Raw genomic sequence first — 22,403 nt, 5'->3', positions numbered from 1 at the left:
TTTAAAAAAATTATGATGTGCCAGTCTTTTTTCCTGATTTTAGCACACTCCTTGGTCTATGGGTAAAGCAACAGAACTCGGGGAACTTCAAAGGGAAAATAAACAAAGGAGAAAAAAAAATGCAAGAAAACTTACTCAAGCAAAAAAAGTGACCTACAGTGTCTGTACAATTAAGTTTGCATTGCAGCTTCTCACCAGTGTCTAAACAATCTCTGACTGTCAAGTAGCTGTTGAGGAATTGACATTAATCCCTGCTTTGCCATCTTTTATTGCAAAGGGACCAAGACTGCCTAAAATTTGGGGAGCTGGTTCCAGAAAAGTGCGACACTTGCAGAACTTCCTGTGCAGTATAGTTTTCCCTTGGGTGCTTTGTCTATGGGTTTGCACCTAGGCAGTGTCTTTTCCAAGGGACAAGAACTGAGCTGATAAAGGCAGGGCTGCTCAGAAGTACCTGAACAGATAAGCACACTTTGCTGCAGATGATGGTGTGGTCCAAATGAAGAGCCCACCCCACAAACCCCATCCTGGTTTTATCCTGGCCCTCTTACACATTGGTGCCATGTGCAGGAACCAAAGTCACTCCTCCAGGCCTCACCCCTGGGTTCCTACATGGAATTGTTTGTGCTTTTGGAAGACACCAGCAGGTGAAATGTAGGGCTGTGTGTAGAGAAGGGATGGCTGACTCTGCGAGTCTTGCCTAGGTACCCTCAGAGAGGATATGAGCTCTGGTGATGCCTAGGTAGGCAGGAGCTTGGGTTTACTTTGCTGCTGCTGTGTAAAGAGCAGACTGAACCCTTCATTCCTGTCTCCTGTTCACTGCTAAGATCCCTCCCCTCCTCTTGCTGCTCAGTCAGCAGAGAGATGCGAAGAGGAAAGGATGCTGCTAAGCTGCACTTTGCTCCAGTACTTGGCACATCCTTTGCAGTATCGGCTGTTTTCTGAGCAGAGATGCTGCCTGCCTGCTAACCGATGCAGCCATTCCCTATTGCTCCCTTTGCAAGAAGATGGAATCGTAACCGAGAGAGTGAGTGAATGATGCGGCTGCTGCACAGAAACTGACTGTGAGGAAGAAAATTGGAGAGACTGGAATATGTGCCTGCCTCAGCAGCACTGCAGTGGTAAAGCTCCTGACTGAATAAATGCAGGTTACGGTTCTTTAGGCATTGCTACAGAGGACTCAGGAGTCGGATGAAATGCATTGGCCTCCTTTTTCACTGCTTCTCTATTGTCATCATGCATTAATTGCTGGGTGTTATTTTTCTTCCTGTGGCTGACTGCCTGCATCTCTTTTCCTACTGCAGGAGAAACAGTGAGGGAGAGAGCACAACACCAATCCAGTGTCCTGTCCCACAAGAAGGCTTCTGCGTGATGTGCCAGCGCAGTCAAGGGCTGGTGCAATGGTGCATAAAACCTCTGGAACACCTGGATTTGGAATTATTAATGGTTTATAAAGCGTTCTCAGATTGCATCTAGCAACTACCTGGAGACATTGGCTGTCCTTTGGGGCTTAGTGACTGCTTTCAATTTTCCTCTCATTACTGCTTCCACACTCATCTCGGTCGACAGCATTTGAGTGAGGGGAACGTACTTCCTTGGCCAGGAATTGGAGGGTGCTGCACAGAAAGTGCAGGTGTGAGCTCTGGAGAGGACTGCAGTCTGACCAGCCATGGCTCAAGCAGCTAAGCAGCTGAAGAAAATCAAAGATATTGAGGCTCAGGCTCTGCAGGAGCAGAAGGAGAAGGAAGAATCCAATCGCAAGCGCAGGAACCGTTCTCGGGACCGGAAGAAAAAGGTCAGTGGCATTGGGGCGAGCAGCCCTATCCAGGTGCCTGTGGTTGTGACATTGAGAGCTGTTTGTGTTTGGGGGAAGGGGAGAAAATGACAGAGGGGCAGCCTGGTCCCTGTACAAACCTGTGTGCAGTCAGCACAAGAAACAGTCTGTCAAACAGAGGACAACTTTTGGGACCAGAAATCTGCTGTTTACCCTGACAGCTTGTGGGGAGTGGGGGGAGGGAGGGAGCATGGATATAAAAAAACCTAATGAAGGGGTAAGGGAAGTGAGGGGTTTATCAAGGCAGCTTAATAGACTCATTCAACCCAGTAACAGATTCGATCTCTAAGATAAAAATGCTGTTTTCTAGCTTCTTTCAGTTTCCCACAATCGCTTTTTGTGTTCAGAGCTTAGGAGGAAGAGACCCCCCAATCCCTTTGTCTAGTGAAGGAACTAATTTTATTGTCCACTCCATCCCTTGCTTAATCTGCCCCAGAATATTGAAACCAGGGCACAGCAGGAGCAGACTCCTAACAGAGAAGGCATTTTCATCTGTGGGTTCTGATGCTCCTGGGGGTAGGCTATATTTGTGCATGGGACGTGGTCATCCTTTCCTGCTGGCAGCAGGTGAGAGGAATCAGGGACAACGAAGAGATGTCTGTCTCTTATGCTAATTCCAGCATGCTGGTTCCTGGGGTCTTCCAGCTGTTTTGAGCTCTAGCCCCTCTCTAAAAAGTCACTGGCAGATTTTCTTGCTGCCAGCTTCCTGCACGAGTGGGCATGTTGCTAAGATAGCTTTCCTGCCCCTTGAAGACCTCTTGAATCTGAGTGTTCTTATCACAACATGGTCTGAGGGTATATGTACTATGCACCAGTGCAGAAAGGCAGCAAGGAGAAAGGTGAAACCAAGGATAATCAAGGATATATCTGATAGGAGGTTTTGATACAGGAATTCTTAGGTGGGCTTCTCCTCTGCCTTTAGCCAAAGTGTTGGAGACTTCCATGTGCCCCTGTGAGCAGGAGCCTCACAGCAGAGCTCTGCTTTTCAAACATCCTGGTACCTGGGCCCTGAGAGTACTGAGGAGAGTCTTGCTTTTCTTAAAGCTGGGCCAGGACAGACTGGAGAGGTCTGTGTTCACAGAGAGTAGGTTGTCAGGGGGAGATGAGTGGACACATCAGAACAGATGTGGGGTCTACAGGCAGCAGCTGGGGAGTTGAATGTGGGGGTCATTCAGCTGCCACAGTCATGTCAGATGCCTCCTTCTCCAGTGATGATAATTGTTTGGTGCTTGCAGGACCATGGCTGTTCCCTGCAGGGCCTCTTGTACTGAAAGCTGATGGAGCAGCTTGTGTCTCACATTGGCAGAGGGTTTTAAAGGGGATCTGATGTGAAGAACAACCATAACAGGACATTTTTCTCTTGGGCCAGCTGTCTCTTGTTAGCCCCTGTCCCCAAGCCTCAGTGTCTCTAGTGACAGTGTTTTTCCCGTGCAAGTCTCCTTGGGGCCAAGCGGATGCCTACCAGGAGCTTTTGAAATCTCTTATCCTGTTTTGCTGCAGCAGTTGTGGGGGTTTGATTTGGGTTAGGTCAGTGTCTGTTAGTGCCCTGTGAGCCTGCATGGGACTCGTGTCATGTCCATGCCAAAGGCCCTTGCACTGTCTGTGGGAATGTACTGAAACCACTGTGGTGTCACTGACTCCTTCTGTTCCTCTGCCAGTGCCTGCCAGCTGTATCTTGCTTTATACACAGACAAAGGCTCTTTGGGGCAGAGGCTGTTCATTCACTTGATGTTTGTACAGTGCAGAGTATCAGTGTCTTGTTATCTGGTTGAGCCCACCAAGTATAGTGAAAATATATATGAAAGACTTCCCTATGATCCAGGGAAGTCTTAGCATGACACAAAGCAGAGAAGATGGCCAGAGGGAAGGAGATGATGGCCTCAGAAGAAATATATTCTCATCCAATTCCATGTGAGCTGCTGTTATGAGCTGTTATGTCTTTAGTTTAGTATCCATTAGCATTTCCTGGAATTTTTGTGTGGTTGTATGTGTCCCATGAACTGCACGGTTGTGTCCTGAAAGAACCTTGTATTCTGTGATACTTGGAGGCAGTGAGTTCTGTTATTTAATGCTGTGTTGCCCAATAACCTTCTCCTTGGACCATAATTGTATTTGTTGCTTTCCAGTTTCCAGAGCAATTTCTTGGATTTTGTATTAAGTGCATGTAACAATAACCTGGTTGACCTTCTACTGTTCATTTTTGTGTTCTCTACCTTGTTTGTCTCTTGGCATAATGACAGTCCAGATGTATAACCTTGTAGCTCCTCCAAGATTCCCCGCACCCAACCTTTGTAACTCAAGATGATGACAATTCAGCTTTCATTTGACAGGGGCTGCATCAAGGATTTAAGGAATAGTACCTTGTCACTCATCCATGCCCCCTGTCCAGCACAGGCATACTTCTGCTTTGGGCAGACCTGCCACATGAAACAGCCAGGCATGTCCTGAAGTGTTCTGCTCTGTTCTGTGTGCTCTGAAGAATGGCTGGAGGTTGTCTCAATCTTAGGATGACCCCAGAGACCAAGTGTTCAATAGTCTTGTGTGTTCCCACATTTAATGCAACTGCTGAACTCTGAGGACTTACTAGGGCTGTGGCATGATGTGTCAGTGACTTCTGATGATGACTTGCAGACAGGAAAGTGTGATAGAGAGCAGATGTGAGCAAAAGAGAGTGTGAATTAACAGAAGTTTGCTGCTATTAGAGAATGTGCCAAGCATCATCTGGGTTGGCTTCTTCTGTCCTGCTGCAGGATCATAGCTTCATATCTATGTGTGTTTTCCTTAGAGGGGCAGTTTATAGGGAACCAGAGCCATTCTGTCATTGCTGCAGGGCTGCATGTGGAGTTTCTGATGTGGCTATCTGCACTGACAGGGAAGCAGTGATTGACAGGAATGATATCTGTGCTTTGGATGCAGCTATATGTCTCTTTTTTTTGCGGTTTTGAGAGGTAGTCATGGACAAGAACATTTCCTTCCTTTCCCTGCAGATGTGGTAAGGCTACCTTGGCAAGAAGCCCTCACTGGGAATTCATGCAGATCACTTCAAAGACAGTTCTGTCTTTGCCAGGGTCAGTGGGCAGCACCAAAACACATTGGAAAAGTGGTTTTCTGATGCTGTTTATAAGGCAGCTCTGTAGCTTGTTGTGTGAACACAGTTAGTGAGTCCTTTTTGAGTTGCATGTGACTATTGTAATTATGTATTAAAGATAGAAAATGGACCAAATCCCTTGCCAGGTATTCTGGAAGCACTGGCAGAGTTCACCAAATGGGTTGTTAGAAATGGTCCAAACTGTCCAACCCCCAGACTGGGGCCCAGAGCACTTGGCTTGCCCTTGGTCTCAAACATGCATATACAAGCAACTTGCAGCTGTACCAGGTGGTCCACAATCGATGGCTAGTGGCATTGTAACCTGACATACTTTGACTAAGACTAATAAATAAAAGTTAGTACTTCTATGAAAATCTTTCTTCCTATTGAAGTGTACTAATCCTGGTACTAAATTCAGCCTAATATTTATTTAAGTATAAACAGGGGCAGATGCCTTCATCTGCCTCTCTACAAAGATGCAGATTCCAGCTGCACTTCTCAGTGGACATACAGGACTCATGGAGGAGGAGGCTGGAACCTCTAAAATGTCTATGACAAGAGTGCTATGCAGCAAATAGCAGGAGGACTTCAGTAACAGCAGCAGTGCCAACATTGTCCAAAGAACTCATCAAGTGCATATGTAAGAGCATACTCAGCCTGTGTGCAGCATAACAGGGGCTACAGTATTAAATAGCAATCTAACCAAAAGCTTGAAGGGAAATTCTTGTGATGATTCCTATCATCATTTAAATTATTAGTATGAAAGATGTGATTCATCCTCTCAGTACATTCAGAGCAAACTTTGCTTGGGAACAAGGCTGCCTGAATTTACCTTTTTTTTTTTAACTTTTTTTTTTTTTTCACTTTTTTTTTTTTCTGGCACAGGGGGCAGGGAAGGTACAATGAGGAACAAACCTCTTTTCTCTTTCTGCTTCTGTCTACTTTCTTTGTCTTGTAAGTGTTCAAGGGTAAGACAGTCTCTTGTTATGGATTTGTAGAGCATCTCCCACAATACATTCTTGAATAGTAAGTGATTCCTAATAAGAAACTCCCTGCATAAAACTCATTGGCTTTTTTCTAGTTGATAGTTTCCTGAAAACAGCATGCAGATCAGCCTAAGGGCTCATGGATCTCCACATTACAGTCTGGCACCCATCCTTAGTGCCGTATTGTTCCTGCATGCTGCAGCAGGAAATGTTTTAGTGCTCAAGATTACACACTGAAATACGTCCTGCCAGGAGAAGCTGGGAGGGTGCTTTGGAGAAGGGAGACAAGAAATTTTTGAGAGTGGGTTTGAATTTTGTGGGAAAGCAAGAGCAAGGTGTTTCCGTTTGGCTGGAGCTCTTCCATTTGGCAGAGAGAGAGCTCTTTCTCTAGCTGGAGTGAAATGGTGGGAAAGAGCTAAGGGAGGAGAGAGGATCAAGTGATCCCCTTCCTGTATTCAGGCATGGATAAGGGATAAATGTGGGCAATTAAAAGGCTGATAATGACTGTCAGAAGAAACTTCAAGCTGAGGTGCGTGAGGTGACTGGGTAGAGGCAGCACTGAGGTAATTGTGGGGACGTGGAGGATGCTGATGAGAATGCTTTTACATGGATTAATTTTTCCATCCTTTGGAAGCTAGGGAAATGTGGTAACTAGAACAGGTGGGGAAGGGTTTGGAATGAGATCCACAAATTCAATCAGACAGAGGAGTAATTACAGATGATTCCCCAGAAGGACAGTCACACATTTGTATAGGGTGACTGTGCTTGTGCTTGTTGTGTGACAAGCAAAAGAGGTCACAGTCACTCAATGATTGTTCACTGATAGGGTGTATCAGGGTGGTCTGAGCTTAGGATTCTGAGATAGAAAATCAAGACACCTCTGTCAGAATTATGCAATAAGCACATGAGAAACTGGGGTGAGAAATCGCTGCTGGAGTGCTGCCAAGGAGCAGCCACTGGGTTTGTTCTCTCTGCTTGCCTGCATCCTTTCAAATGGCTGTTTCTTAAACCCAGCTTGCACTGGGTTTAGAGAGGATGCAGAGAAAAGAGTGATGGACAGAAGGAGAGCGAAGGATTTCAGCAGACCCAGCTTCAGATGTCTCAGAACATCCCAATGATAACTGGACTTCTGAGCTCCACTGTGTCCTGCTCCCATGGATATCTGGCCACTGTACCACCACTGGATTAGGCTACTGATATTCTTGTATTCATTGGCAGTACATCCTGCCAGAGATGTGACATGGCTGGCTGTCAGCCACCTGGGTCTTCAGGAGCTGCTGGGAGGTATGCTGGTATCTTACCTGCAAACTGGAGCTCAGTAGCAGGAGAAAGGACCATGCTGCCTGCAGAGTCTTAGAGCACAAGCTCTTAGCTCTGCTTTGTCTCCTTTCCCCATGATGGGCAGAGGGGGGGTGGGGGAGGGGGGTGAACAGGAGTGGAATATGGACATCTGGATGTGAGGGATGATGGGTAGGAGCAGAATCCACTGCTGCAGGTATTCACTGGTGGGAGAAAGCACCAGGGGAATGTTGGTGCTATTCTGCACTGCTGCTCTGCAGGCTCTTAAATTATTCAGGTAATAACAGCATCTGTATGTGCTTGGTGAGCCCACTGTGCTGAAATGAGGTGGGCAGTATCTGAAACCTTGCAGCATTCAGAAATTTGTTTCAGGAGAAGGTTCTTTCAAGCTGCGCCCTGTCCTCTGTGCCTGGCACCTCGACCAGGATGTCTGCTCCAGGAGGGCACTGGCTGAATGCAGGGATGAACCTTGCCTGGAGCAAATGCTTGCAAGAGGGTGAGTGCAAAAGACCGTGCCTTCATAAAAGTCCTGCATGTGGCAGCCTGGTGGGCTTAGCCTATCCACCATAGGAAGCTGCCTGCAGTGTGGTGAACCTGAGGCACAGCAAGCTAGATCTGAGCTCAAAGCAAAGCAGATTTATGGAGTGCTAAAATTAGAAGTTTAGTCTGAATTATGCTAATTTTTTTTTAATTGTCTAAGTGTGTCAGGATTGTTCAGAAATGTAACCTCTCTGTAATGGTCTGGAAAGGTGTAGCATCACTGGTGGTATGATGGTAGGATGGATCGAGGGTAGTAGAGATTTCTGGGTTCCCTGGCCTACTTACTTTCTTGCAGTTCTCACCTCCAGCTCTCAAAATGTCATGAGGGTAGTTTCTGAAAGCCTTAGCTCTGGATTGAATAGACCACCCTTGTTAAAACTTTCAATGAGTAGAGGGCAGCTTCCTAGGTGGAGGGAAGTTCCTGACACCTTCTCTCTCTAAGGGCTCTTCTCAGCATGACAGAACCATCTGAAAATTCACATTTTCTTTCACATATGATTATGTCATGTTTTGAGCCTCAACTCTGCAAGTAGCAGCAAAAATTCAAGCTCCCTTCCTATTTGCAAACTAGATTTTGCTGACTGGGTGAAACTTTAAGCCAGAGCTATACATCTTTGTGTAGAGATTGCAAGTTTAGGGGACTGTGCTAAATCTATGGCTTCAAAATATTGCATCCTCAGTGAAAAATCTACAGCAGAGACAAAGCAGCAGGTATTCACTGAAGTGCCTTGGGAGGAGGAGAGCAGCAGGAGAGCATTTAGAAAATAGACAAGGTTTCTATATTTATACAGAGATGAAGAAGGAAGGAGAGATTGTGCTGCGTGCGTGTTTGTGCCTGTTTGGCCAGGCCACCAGGACGATTCCTGTTTGAGAGAAAACATACTCCAGCAAGATAGCAAGCAGAAGTGAAGGCTATGGTCTGTCACTACACTGTGGTGACAGGACTTTGCAAACTTTGTAGGGTGCTTTCATGTGCCTATGTTGGAACTTTTAAATGGGAAATGCAGAGAACAGCACACTGAAACCCTTTGCAGAATATAAACTATGTTTGATTTTTAACCAGTGTGATAGTCTCTGCAAAGGAAAAATAAATATTGTCACCTTCTTACAGTGTCATGTCTCCAGCAAACTAAGGTGTCCAGATACTCTGCAGGAAATGCAGTGTATTGCGTCCATTCATGATGCCACGCATGGAATGAGGAGCATCATGTCTTTCCCAGGACTTGCTGATTACAACACCAAAGAATAAGATAAATACTATGAGAATGTGCTGTTTGGTGGGTGTGACAGACAGGTGTGGGGTGAGTGAAATACAGGTTCAGCTTTAACAATATACTTGCCTGTGTAGCAAGCTCTTTATTACAATGATCTGAATATGGAGGGGAAGAATAAAAGGTCTTTCTTTGGTCTGCCTGGAAATCAGCTCTACCTTGCTGATGCCTGAAGTGTGAGCTTTTACTGTGTGCTGTAACAATAAACATAATCTTGTAGATTCTCACACTGCTGTTTGAATCAGTAAGATTCTACTGCAAATGCTTTCCATGGATTTGATTATAGTAGTAACCATTGTGTTCTTAAATAAGATGCTAAACTTCAATAATCCAATTTTCTTGACTTGTGAATCTCTAAATGGAGTTTATCTTATTTTAGAGTGATTTTTTATTTATTTCCCCTCTCCATTTTCCTTGTGGTGAATGAAAGTATTCCGACTGACAGTGGGAAGAGGCAGTGGACTACAAGGAGGTGGTGGTGTACTAGAGAGTTCTAAGGAAGGTTAAATCTTACTGAATTGACTTTTGATGTTAAGAGTTGTCTTTACTGCAGTGGGGAGTGTTATAGTTGTTCCCATCTTTAATGCTGAGAGAGAAGTTGTGTCTGTGGAACACTGGTTTGGCTTGGGGAGGGGGAGAGGGTTCGGTGCTAGGAGATGCCGGGAGGGGATCAGTATTTGTCCTGAAGGCTTTAATTTTCTATGCTTTTTCATTCTTCAGCTCTTTGCCTGGCAGAATCATCTTAGCTCACAGTGACAGTAGGTTTGGTCCAAGCAAGAATTGCTCAGCGGAGCATGGCATGGCAGCTCTCTTTACACGCAGCTTGGACGTGCCACTGCACTGATGCATAGCAATGTGCTCCTGTTAAAGAGCAGCACGATGGTCAGCAGGCTGACCCCCTTTCTGTGAGGACTGGGGAAAATGCTTCCTGTCAGCCTGCTGTCAAATGGCTGTGGAGCTGAGACTGCAGTAAGAGGAGCTGCAGTATCACAGGGCAAAAGTATAAAATATCTGTTGCCCACCAGTACTGTATCAGCAAAACTGCCTTTCAAAACTTGTAAACTTGTCCCTGCCAGTGGTGAGATGTGCTTCTCAGACCTGTCAGGGAAGTCCTCCAAGGCCAGCAGCATTTCAAAAATGCATAGCAAAACCACCTTCTCTCCATTCAAAAGGTGAGGCAGCAGCATTTGTGTATCCTGACAACATTTCACAGGGATCAGCAGCACTTGCCTGCAGGGCTCCTCAGTATGTTTTGTGGCACCACCATCATTTTCTGCACAGGGTCAATGAGGGACATTCATTCTACCTTTCCTGTATAGCCAGACGCTGTGGCTGTAATTCTCTAATTGAAGATATTTGGGAAGAGGAGCTGACATCTTTCACTAATTCACTTTGCTTTAAAGTCATGCCTTGGAGCTAAGAAAGCTGTGAAGACTCTTGGAGCAGCTGATTGAGAGGCTCTGCTCACAGCTGTAATGATGATGCAACTTCCTTATGAAACTGGGAGATAAGGTTCATCACTGAGAAGGGGCATGCATATTGAGAGCTTTAGTCTGACCAGACTTTTTCTTTGCAGAGGTGGTGTGGGTTTTGTCTGTTTTGTTAGGAATAAATGCAGCATTTTGCCTGGAGAAGGTGCACCATATTAAGATATGAACCTGTAGTTTTTTCTTGACAGTAAAAACCTATTGTAAAACACTGAGGAGAAAAAAAAAGAGATATCAGAAAAGGAAGAAGCTTCAGAGTTTCCTTTTTTGTTCTTTGGAGATTTCTGGGGAAAAAAACAAACACCACAAATGAAGTACGTAACATGATTTTTGTCCTCTTTCTGGAGCTGCAGCTGCTGCAGTCAGCTCCCCACCCTCAAGCTGTCTGCTGTTTACTGTCAAGCTTTGCCAGCAGGTTGCTGGGATTATATTAGACTTTTTTAATAACAAAAAGTGCCTGGAAAACATATATATATAATTTTTGCATTTACATTAAAAGAGGTATATGACATGCCAGATTGGGAAGTGCCAAGAAACAGCAAAGATTCAAGAAATCTCTCTAAGTGCCCAACCATGAAAACAAGGACATAATTTTGTCTATGTTTTTAAAGATCAACATGAATAAACATGTTTGGAGGATGTTATGCCTCTGAAGAGGCACTAAGGGTTGCAATAAAGTAGGAGGACAGAGTAAAATGCTGGAGGCTTCCAGAAGGCCCATGTTCCAAACCATGGTCAGTAGGTAACTCAGCAAAGCAGCTGTAATAGAATTGGTACTCTCACACATCTGCCACAGTGGACATCCTGGCTAAAATGGTTTCTCAGCCTCTGCCTGCTGGCAGGTGAAAATGGCTCGTCTTTTCTGTTGAAAAGTCCTTGAAGAAGTCAAAAGAGGAAATAATAGGTTTTCTTTACTGTTTAATTCCATTCATAAACAAGCACAGCCTTAGTAGTCCCTGTAAAGCAGATACTTAGGCTCCCTCAATAAGTTAAGAGGAGGAATTCTAAAGTTCCCATTGAACGGCTTTTGTGAGCCTGATATCCAGCATCCTCTATAGTGCTGTCAAAGATGCTATGATACTTTTCACAATAAAGTGTTTGTGTGCATGGACTGACTCTTCTGTTCAGCAGAAATCTTTCTTAGCATTCTGCTTTTTTAAGCCACTTCTTTCCCCAGCTCCTAGGGCTGCTGGAGGCTGTCTCCTCTCAGTCCATGTATGGGATCACTACTTTAGCAAGAGGGTGAAAGACTACAAGGAAACTTTGCAGCTGCAGAGTAGGCTGAATCTTAAAATGAAAGTGGTGGGAATGACAAAGTGCAGGACACATGTTGTCTATGTAGAAGAGAGACTACTCTCTGAAGTAGGAAACTACTTCAGGTTTCTTTGTTTCATATTGTAAAGCAAATTCTGTCAGAAGTCTGGCATAAAAATCCCTCCGATGTTTCAAATCTTTATCTCTGCCCCTACACATCAGAGCTTCTTGGCTTGTACTGAACCATTCTGACCTGGCAACTCAGTAAGGTAGGTAGATGCAGGGCCAATAAAGCATTTCCTGGCACTGGCAGCACTTTTTTTGCAAATCCTTGGGGAATCATAGTGCTGAATGCTACAAGAGTGTTAATTCTATCAGGTCAGCAATAGTGCAGTCATAAGCTCGGAGGTGTCCTTGCCATGCAGGGGATCTCTGTGCGCTCCTGGAGAGGGGATCAGACCACCAGCTCCTCCTGTGGTTGGCACAACTTTTGTGTCATGTGGAATTACTTCGTTCTCTCTGCTGTGATGCAATGGAAGACAGGGACTATGTTGTGCTGCATCTTCCTTGGCTCTGCTGGCTGTTCTGGCTGTTCATCCTTTCCCAGATTCCTTGTTAATGGCTCTGGGGCCAGCACTCTTATGGAGCTCAGCTCCCAGCACCAATAAAATGGAGTACCAGCATCCTGTTTTTTATCACTTGGGGGAAGGGGGATTTTTTTATTAATAACCCAAATTACCCTGTGAAATGGCACTTGTCTGATGTTAAATATTAAACTCCCTTAAGTGGGTGAGCTGGGGCACAGCAGCAGCAGTGTGCTGGTAGTGATGGGCTGTGGTGGAAGATGAAGTGGTGCTGGACAGCATTAATACTTTCTCCCTGGAGGGTCTTCCATCCTCAGGGCAGCCAGGTGCTCTTGCACACATCTCCAATGGCATTTTTCCAGCTTCCAAATGGCATTTTTCATACTTTAAACATTTTGCATGCTTTGAGCAGATCTGAACATCAAAGGCTGGTGGATCCTGGCTCTGGTGTTACCATGGCAACAGCAGCTGAGAGGATTTGGATGTTTCTGGGATGAGATTTTGCTGCTGGGTGTGTTGGGCAGAGTGGGGCTGCTCTTCTCACATCAGTGCCATTGTGGGCATCGTGCTGTGTGAGGGGATGGTCTGGCCCAGCCTAGGAGTACTGTGGTGTAGACCTCTGTGTCTGAGCTGCTCACCTCAGCTCCCTCCAGTCTGGGAGAGGAGGAGGGAGCCCCTCCCATGCTATGCCACATGTGGAAGTAGGTCAGCTGAATTATACCCTTAGATATGCTCATTTCTCTCTGTTGACTCTCAAGGGAGCTAAGCATTGAGCCTTGCTAGAAGTGCTGACTCTGTAGGAGCCCAAAACTGCTTCAGTGACCCTAGCCTTGGGATGTTTGCTTCAGGTGCCTCTTCTACCCCACTGCAGCTCCAAGTATGCTGGATACAGTAGATTTTCAGGAGTGAACCTAAAGGTGAATACTGTGAAAATCTGATATTGATCTGTCTGGGTAGCGTGCTACAGCAGCACAGTCAAGGGGCTGCTGTCGATCCTCACTGTGACTCTGTCAAGCTGTGTGTCCTGGGCAAAATGGCCCATCCTCCTCCTTGTGTGCTGTAAAATGGCCTCTGGGAATTCATTGCTGTTCTGTGAACATTACTCATTTGGAAGACTCCAGCATCTCCGGCCAATATCTGCTGAGGGGACAGGCATATGTGTGACTTATTTGGACGTGCATGTAGCAGATGTCCTTCGGGGGGTGGGAGGAGTTGGGGGGGTGCTGTGTGTGTGCAGATAGGCACTTGAGACAGATGGGTGGTTTGATGCAGGAAAGCAGGTAATTCTGAGCACCCTGCCTATTCCTTGTGCTGTCACAGCAATAGACAACACTCAGACTTGTGATCTCAGTGCTGCTGGCCACCGCATACTAAAGCAGAAAATATTTTGTCAAACTGCCTGAACATGACAGGGCAAGATCATTTTGGCACAGGCTGTGGTATTTAGGTATAGTGCAGACCTCAGAGACTGGGTGGCTGAGAATAAAGGTACACTGAAATTGTAGGGCAAGATCTGAGCTCTTGCTCTCTGGCTTGAGGCTCAGGTGCAGAGCAGATTTCTTTCCAAGAGGAGCAGAGTGCAGCCTGCCAGGTGGGGACTATACATTCATCTTTTCTCACAGGAGGTCAGTCTCTGCTGCCTCCAGGCATGCACTGCAGCCAAATGATGGAAATCTCTTTGTCTCGAGATTCCCAAAGAGGCATAACATTTAGACATTTCTTAGTTATCGGTAGACTTGCAGTTACAGCAGGACCAGTGGATTCAACAGGGTCAATAGCTGGGGTGGATTAACTGCAGCCTGAGAACGGTCTTGTTACATCTTTCAGATTGTGCCTGTCTGAATGAAAGTTGAAATTTGCACCTTGAGCAGTAATTAAGAAGTGATTTGCCCTTGGCCCATATTGTGGGCATAATGCCAAATTCTGAGTTCCCAGAACTGGGAATTTTCAGATTCAGGCAGGGTTAGGTGATGCTTTTTGCTCTCAGAACTGCCTTGTCTCTAAGAGGGGTCAAACAGTGAGTGCTAATCCTGTGGGTGAGGTGTGTTCTGGTCCACTGGATAACAGAGCTAGATGCAGAGGTTGCTGAACAACTTTATCTGTGCAATTATCTTTTTTGCAGCCAGAATAGCATAGTACTAAGCTGTAGCATAAAAAATGGGACATAAATATTCCTTTCCTTTGGGGGCTTTGCAGTTCTTTCATGTCTTCACCCTGAGAATCTGAGTTTCTGAGTTTTTATGCTTGAATAAGTATAAATAAGGTAAATCAGTGTGATGACATTTTCAATTGTGTTGCCTGGCTTGCCCAAATGATGAACAAAAAGAGCACTTGATAAGTCATGGTAAGATGCCAGAGAGGCACATGCTATGAAGCTGTCTGCTCAGTATGTGTGCAGGGAGGGGCAAAAGGCTGCTGAAACATCTTGGTTTGGGGCTCAGACTGCTTCCTCTCCAAGAACTAAATTGTGGTTGTGCTGGTACAAGGCAGATATCTCTTGGAGTAAGAGAGCAGCCTGATTCATCTCCAAAGTCATGCCTTAGGAGGCAACAGTACACAGTTCAAGGAACACAACCTTAAGAAGATCTATTCAATTTGTATTTCTGAATTCCCTTTGGGAATCTCAGATTAAATGGTTTCTTACATCAGGACTATGACAGGAAGAGATTTGTTATTTCTAATAGGTGCTGAGCTTTGTAGACCCAGTCCCTTTGTAAACCCATTTGGTTTCTTTTCATTTGTTCTGTGCTTCTGCATGCCTGTTTTTAGACTGATTTGGAGAGATTTGGCTTCCCCATCATCCCCCCAACAACAAAGGAGGTGGAGAGGCAGCTAGAGAGCAAAGGCTGGCATATTTGTGTACAGCAAATCTTTGTCTCCCTCCCACCACATCACATTGCACAACTCCTCCTTGGATGGAAAGGTGAAGAGCAGATGTCGGTGTGGATCCCTCACATGCTTCCTGTGTTGCTCATGGCTGATGATTCCAGCACTTTGGAAGCTGAGCACCAGTGGCACCTATGGACTTCCTGTGAAGTCACAAATCACCATGCCAGAAGCCACAACCACCACAGGACAGCAAAGCCTCAGCTGTGTGATGTTCTGAGGGCTGCCTGCTCTGAGCTGCAGCATTTATCTCTGCTCTGCAGAGCATCCTTATCCACTTATTTATGCCTGCATCAATCCTCTCTTCCAACAGGAGGAAGTGGCCTGACAGCGCCACTGTTTTTCTGTGTACCTGCTGTTATCCATGGCTGGGCAACAGTAGCAGAATTGCTAAACATTTAAATTATTCATCTTCTGTTGTTGACTCAGCTTTAAAACTACATTGACATTTCCTGAGATAATAGCTTGCTGACTGGAACCTGGGAGCTTGGCTGGTCCTGGGAGCCTCAGCAGGCGACAGGAGCACAGGGAGTGTTTGCCTCTCTAAGGAGAGAGGGGACATGCTGGAGTAAGGTGAACCTGTGTGTATCCATGACCTTGCACCAGGAGAGTACTGCAAGTGCTCAGGAGGGAGCAGCTCCCTTCAGTGGCTGCAGCCCTGGACTTATCCTAGCCTCATTTCTCAAGTGTCTGAGTTCAGGAGGGGTTGTGCTTCTTTTCCTGGACAAAGGCACATACAGCTTCCTCAAAATATTAAAGCCTGTTTTTATGCTATTTACTTTTCTCGAAGGTGATGTCTTTAGGGTTCTCTGCTGCACACATTACACTCCTCATTCCCTTAAATGAAAGCAAGAACAGCTGAGTACAGACTGGCAGCAGCCAGCAAGTGCCTGATTCTGGGCAGTCACTTCTCTAGTTACATGGTGGATACCAAAACCGAGGAAGGAGCCTTGCATTCCTTCACAGCTACATCATCACACAGCTGAAGAGTTTCTCCAAAGGTCAGAGGCAGAACTTTGTATCTTGAAAAAAAAAGGCTCTTTGTAGCTGAAGGACTAGTTCTCTTCAGAAACCTCTGCCTTCTAAATTTCTGATAGAGCTTCTCTTCACCCCTGACTCTGTCTGCAGTTGCTGCTGGAGTTCAACGTTTTCATCTCAGGTGTGAACCCGGAATGCAATGGCACTGAGGCACCAGGGATGCTGAGCCTTGTTCCAGGAGCTGTCTCAGGATAGCAGAAGGAGAAATCAGTTTTTGTGTGGATAAGTATTACAGCATCCAGGGAACAGCACTTAACAGAATACTGGAACCCTGGCTTGCAAAAAATCCTAAAAGCCCACCAGGGTGCCCAGAGGTTATTATTTGGTATTTTCACTGTAATTCTTGGTCACTTTTTCTCTGTGTGAATTTGCTCTTTTTTAGACAACATTCCTGTTTTCTCTAGTGTAAATAATGTCCCTTTGCAGAGCCCCAGTTTAATTCTGTGTTAGCTTTTGTGAGTACAACATGACACTGAGTCTACCTTCAGTTGTCTCTGAAGCCTTTATGGTAGCAATCATATGCTCAGATGTCACAAAGGAGAGGAGACAGAATAAAATTTTGGGAAATGAGCAACCCAGACAATCTCATTTCAGCATCTGGAAATGGGTAAGTGTTAAGGAACTGCCTGAGGCCTTATTTTTTTGAGATGTTTTCATGAAAATGGAAAGAGCTCTTGGAATTAAAAACTGTTCATTTATTGGAGTTGTATTTATTATTTTTCAAGCTCTGACAGGCTCTGATTTCTCAGACAGGGTTGTGCCCATAGTGTTGGTTTCTCCAAAACTGCCAAGATGTTCCTGTTAGATACAGGTAAGATAACAATTACAAACTGCTAGTAAAGTGAGTTGCTCTGAGGTATGAGTTTTAGCATTGATATATGCAACTCACCTGTCTACATTTAGGGGGAACTTTTGGAGATGCCTCAGGTGAGGTAGTAATGAGTGAATGATACCTATTAGAGGCACCAATGGGAAGTTTAGGAAATTACAATTAACAAGGGACAGCAATTAATGAAGCAGTGAGACCAGTTTTCTTATAAATGGAGCCTGCACCAGCTTCACAGCCTGGGAAAGAAATGGTTTTTAATGTGTTGCATACTCAAGGCAAAGTGTTCTGTTCTCCCCCATCTTCAGGGAAGGGAGAAAACAGTCAGGTACCTCCTACCTCATGGGATCCTCTTCACTCATGCTCCCAAAATCACCTTTACTTCTAGAGCTATAGATACGTGATTGATAGTAATATTAATGCTGTGAACTCCATACAGTTGCCTCAAGATCCATGGGTCTGCTGCAGCCCGTGACCTGCCAACCCATGTGGATGTCACCAACAGCCAAGGATACCTCAGTGCCCTGAGCTCTGAGGAAGTTGGTGAGGGCTGTTTGCAGGCAAAACTCCAGGTCTGAGTGAGGAAACAGAGACTTTGTGGCTTGGCCAAACTTGCCAGGACCATACCTATATGTAATATTCTGTCAGAGGAACTCTGATCTACATACATGTTGTATTTAGGTGCTTTTCTCATTCCTCACCATGGTAAAAAGGTTCTGCCTCAGTGGTGGGGACCTGGGGCAATTCCATTTTATTGTGTCTGCCATAGCACCCTGTGGTCACCATTCCAGACTGCACAATCACCACAGCTGCTTCCTACCCTGCACACAGTCACAGGCCTTCCTTCCCTGCACCTGCTGTGGCTGTGGGCAAAGGGTGTGCCCTAGGACAGTCCTGTGCCACAGGCAAAGGTGAGCCCCGCGTTCCCTCCAGCATTGTACAGGGCTTACCTGGCCCCTCTCCATCCTTGTGGAGGATATAAGGCTTCACTGGATTGCCAGAAATCTGTAGGACTGAGCCAGTTTGAGACTGGCTAAAAGATTTGCTGCCCTGGGGATTGTCCCATGCTTGGTTTTTCCTGTTCTGTTTGTGAAAGTCACCAGTGCCAGAGGTTGCACAAAGCAAAGCCAAACCAAATCTCAAAATGGGTGAGAGAGGCAATCTCATGGGCTCCTTTTACCATGAGGTGTGCTAGGGGGTAAATCCAGTTAGATTGTAGGGCACAGATTAGGGCTTTGTCAAGTGTATGCACTCTCCTGGTGGATGGAGGATCTGGAGGAAGTTTGCATTGCGCTGAGGGAGAAACTTTGAATTGGTTCATGAGCTCTGGCTGGTAATGGCCTGTGTCAGAGTGTAGACTTGTGTTTGCATTCATGACATGCAGCTATGGAGCTGGAGGGGCTGGAAGCAGGATATGAGGCACTGATAGACACTGACTCTGTAGGTTCGGAGAAGCAGCACTTTTTAGAGCAAATATAGTGTGCCAGGAAGCCAGCAGTTGCAGTGTCCATCCTTTTAGCAACAAACATTTGAACTCTACCTGAGCTGAAGGTGGAGTCTGTTCTATTTCAAATATCAGAGAGAATCTAGACTGTCAATGAAGTGCTGAATGGCTCTGGACAAATGGAAGGTGCTTTCCCTAGACTGAGGTAAGGATTCTGCTTTGCTCTAATGCTAAACTTGGTCTTTTGTCAGTATAAAAACCTCAATTTCTATTAATGCAAAGCATTTTGCCATCCTAACATGTTCTGTTGATCTACTTTTCCTGCCTCACATCTCATATAAGATTTTCTGATAGTGGCCTGGGCTGTTTTATAGGAATGCTGTAGAGAGTTACAGCTGGTAAAGCAGTTGTTTCTTTCTCAAAGCTGCAGATGCTACAAGCTGTATTTATCCCTATATTTCCCAGGCCTTTCCAGGTGTGATCATCTCATGGCTGTGCATTCACTGGTTTGGCCCCAGTACCTGGCTGGGAACACCTTGGCCTTCTTGACCCTGTAACTGGCTGAAGGGCCAGGTAATAGTGGCTGGAAATAGAAACCAAGCTGTATGGCTCCCCTGCAGCGCCCCAAGTCCTTTGCCAGGCTGGCCCCTGTTTAGCATCTGGAGCCAAGATGGAGCATTTGGAGCAAAGCACTCACAAGAGGGATGACTCCTGCCAGCCAGGCAATCATTCCTCTGCAGGGTCACCCTAGGCTGGAGCACAAGGAAAGGGTGGGACGGGAGCGGTCTCCAGGAGCTCTGTTCCTTTGGACAATTGGTGTGACTCCCTTGCGTGTCTTTCAGAGAGGGCATGCACCAACCACTGTGGACCCCTTGCCTTCTTGCTGCAAGCAAGGATCTCCTGAAGGGATGCTGGAGCAGGAGTCTGCTGTGCAGGTAGAAGGGGGGAAGGGGCGCGTTCATTGTAATTGTAGTGGGCTCTAGGCCCTACAAAGAGCCTGGAGTGCTGTCACTAGACCTCATTTGCCACTTCAGTTCCATCTCGGTGTCCTCCATTTGGGACTGTGCCCAGCCAAGGTCTGCAGGGACCTGTGAAAAACCTCAGTTCTGCTCACTGTCTCCAGCCCAGCCTGCTTTGTGTGGCACAGACCAAGAGACAGTGTGGTTCTGGCCACAGAGCTGTTTAATTTTGCTTTATATTGCTGAAGTTTCATCTTCCTTTGAACTATTTGAAGAGTAGGTTCATGCACATGGGCTCCTCCTTGTAAACAGCTCACAGACATGTTTATAAAGTGTGGCTCAGGCATGATATTCGCTAAACACTGTGCCCAGCCTGGCAACTCTCCCCAAGTTCCTGACGTAGGATGACCCATAATCTCCAAACTCCAGACAGGAGCTTCCTTGTTGTGTTGGCTTGCAGTAAGGTGTGTGAGTGGAGATAGGGTGCAGTCTGACTGCTGATAAACCTCTTCCAGCCCGCTCATGCTTGGTTTGGCTGCAGCATTCAGCATAAGTGGGTTGATCAGAGCTGCAGACCCTGGCTGTCCAGGGTGAGCTGACCTTCTCCTGCAGTGATGACATGCATACATTACCTGAGGGTGAGTACTTGGACATGTCCAAGGGTTTGTTGGGCAGCAAAAGAGGAGAGGAATCAAGTCAGCTGGTTTGGATGAGGGAGTTTAGGTATATTCTGGCTGGTAATATAATCTTCAGACCAAAGATAAGGCCTCTTCTCCCCAAACAGTTGCTGCTAAATGGACCTCAGACTAGCAGGAAGAGTTTTCTGCACTTCTTAGGTCATTGGTAACTTGCCTAAGATCATCCTTGGAGCCAGTGACAGTGCCTGGCATTAAAACCAGGTCCCTTGCTGCTGCATTTGCCTTGTCCTTCTCACCACTGCTTTACTGGGAGAAGGGAGGTGCCTCAGGTGTTGTTTTTTTTGCAGTATTGTGATGCCAAATGTTGATTCCCATGTTGTCATCTTTCTGCCCTGGGACAGGTGCACAGGATGATGTTTCTCTCTCAGCACAGTGCTGCGCTAGCTCTGCTGTGGAGCAGGTGGCTTTGCTTGCATGTCCTCATCAGGGATCTGCTGGCAGAGATATATTACTAGGCCTGTGCTTCTGGTGCTTTTCTGTCAATGCTTTCTTCCCTGCATGGCTTCCAGAGGTTGCACCCCAACCACTGGCCAGGCAAGCCTGGCTTAAGGCTCAAGAGAGTAAATCTATGGTAACCACAGCACGAGGACTGTACTGTGATACCATCCAGCATGCAGATCCTAGCAGAAAACCCCTTCTAAGCACTTTTGTTCATGCAGGCAAAGCAGGTGTGTACTAGTCCTGCTGGAGGAGAGGTAGGGAATGAGTCAGAACAGACTGCAGAAATCAGGAGCAGTTTATAAGCATCACTAAAAAGAAGCTTCTTCATAGGGCAGAAGGGCAGATTCTGATGGTATGACCTGACTCCAGCACCTCACCTAAGCATGAGGGCACTGACAGAGCTCAGGTCAGGTTGAGGCTGGTCTAGAAGCTATGTCTGAGTCCCAGGCTGACATCAGGCAGGCTCAGAGCATGTCTCTGATTCCCCCCGGCACTGCCAGCATGCTAGAACCCTCTCATCTCCCCAGTGTTTATTGCACAGACCTGCCTGAACCATGTCATGGTTCAAAAAAGGTAGTGCATCAGGAAAGCAGAAGATAGAAAGCCATTGCTCTGCTGCTGCATCCATCTCGGCAGCTGTAAATGTTGTTATGTTATTAGAAGAGATGTAGTGCCTGAGCAAAGAGCTCTCATGTATTGTCTTCAGTCACAGTCTATGTATTTTTTGATGAGGTAAAAATAGCTTTTCTTTTTCAGGATATGCAGAGAGCAGAGGCTCCTGCTAACATCAAAGGAGAGTGACAGCTTTCCCCTGGGTGTGCGTGGCCTCAGCTGGCAGGAGCAGTAGCTGTGTTAATTCTTGCCTCGCTTTCACTTTGTATGAAAGAAAAGATGTTCTGGTCTCCTTTTCCTGTTTAGGTCTCTGGACCAGCCTCTATTTCACTCTCCACTCTCCACTGCTGCTGGAGACCTAGCACTGTACTTCAAAGGGAAAGTGATAGTTTGCAAATAACAATTCAAGATCTTGAACATATTACTTAGAAAATCCATTAGGCAGCGGGCAGGTACAGCAGGCTTTCACAGAGCTGCAGGCTGTAGCCCTCCAGGGGATCCTTATCAGAAAGATCAGTCTGCTGTGTAGGGGCATCTCCTTGCTGTCTTGCTCTGTGCAGATTAAGCTGTTTGTGATATCTGCCCTCCTCACAGTGCTGAACCTGTTCCAGCTGAAGCAGCCAGCAAAGGGGATCCATGAGCAGGGAAGGAAGGAGTCAAATGGCAATGCAGATATCCGTATCTGAAAATGCTCAGCAGGGCATCAGTTAACCTTTACCCTGATGTGTACCACCAGTGACAGTCCAGAACTACCTCTCCTGTTAAGAGTGCACAAAAATGAGCTTTCCAAAAACTCATTACTCATGATTATATAATGGTGGAGGATTGTGCATGGTGGAGAAGCCAGTCTGATGCTGGCACTGGAGAGCTTGTCCTCTCTTCAGCACTGAAAAAATGCTAATTGACAGGTTGCTTCCCTTCCCCCAAACCTGCCAGAGGCCTTCCTTCCCTCCTTCTTCTGCTTTGGGATTTCTCCTTTGCCAGTTGTGTCAAGTTCTTCTCCAGCTCTATCCTTTGCACGGGAACATAAACAGATCTTTCACTTCCTGCATGCTCTGATTCACCTGCTACAAGATGATGGAGCTCCCCCCTGCATCCTGCTCTGGGGATCTCTGCTGGGTGTAGAAGCCATCAGATTCTGTGGTACGTGCTTTGGGGC

General features: G+C 46.2%; 1 protein-coding gene across 13 annotated transcripts in view; it reads left to right on the top strand.

The window, feature by feature from the left end:
* The first annotated feature begins 625 nt into the window (after positions 1 to 625).
* The window catches only part of ANK1 (ankyrin 1), a 59,602-nt gene continuing 37,824 nt past the window's right edge, over positions 626 to 22,403 (top strand). For 5 of the 13 annotated variants that reach the window (XM_077789266.1, XM_021535909.3, XM_077789267.1 and 2 more), the window contains exons 1-2: positions 714 to 1,792; positions 19,377 to 19,469. In XM_077789266.1, coding sequence (XP_077645392.1) covers positions 1,667 to 1,792; positions 19,377 to 19,469 — 219 coding nt within the window. In that variant the 5' untranslated portion in view covers positions 714 to 1,666. Of the gene's footprint in view, positions 645 to 713; positions 1,793 to 19,376; positions 19,470 to 19,981; positions 20,132 to 22,403 lie in introns of those variants that run through there. The other 8 variants (XM_021535901.3, XM_077789272.1, XM_021535910.3 and 5 more) reach the window with 6 other exon arrangements.

Source organism: Lonchura striata, chromosome 32 (genome assembly GCF_046129695.1).
Source record: "Lonchura striata isolate bLonStr1 chromosome 32, bLonStr1.mat, whole genome shotgun sequence".
NCBI classification, from domain to species: Eukaryota; Metazoa; Chordata; class Aves; order Passeriformes; family Estrildidae; genus Lonchura; species Lonchura striata.
This window is presented reverse-complemented; position numbering and strand designations above follow the sequence as displayed.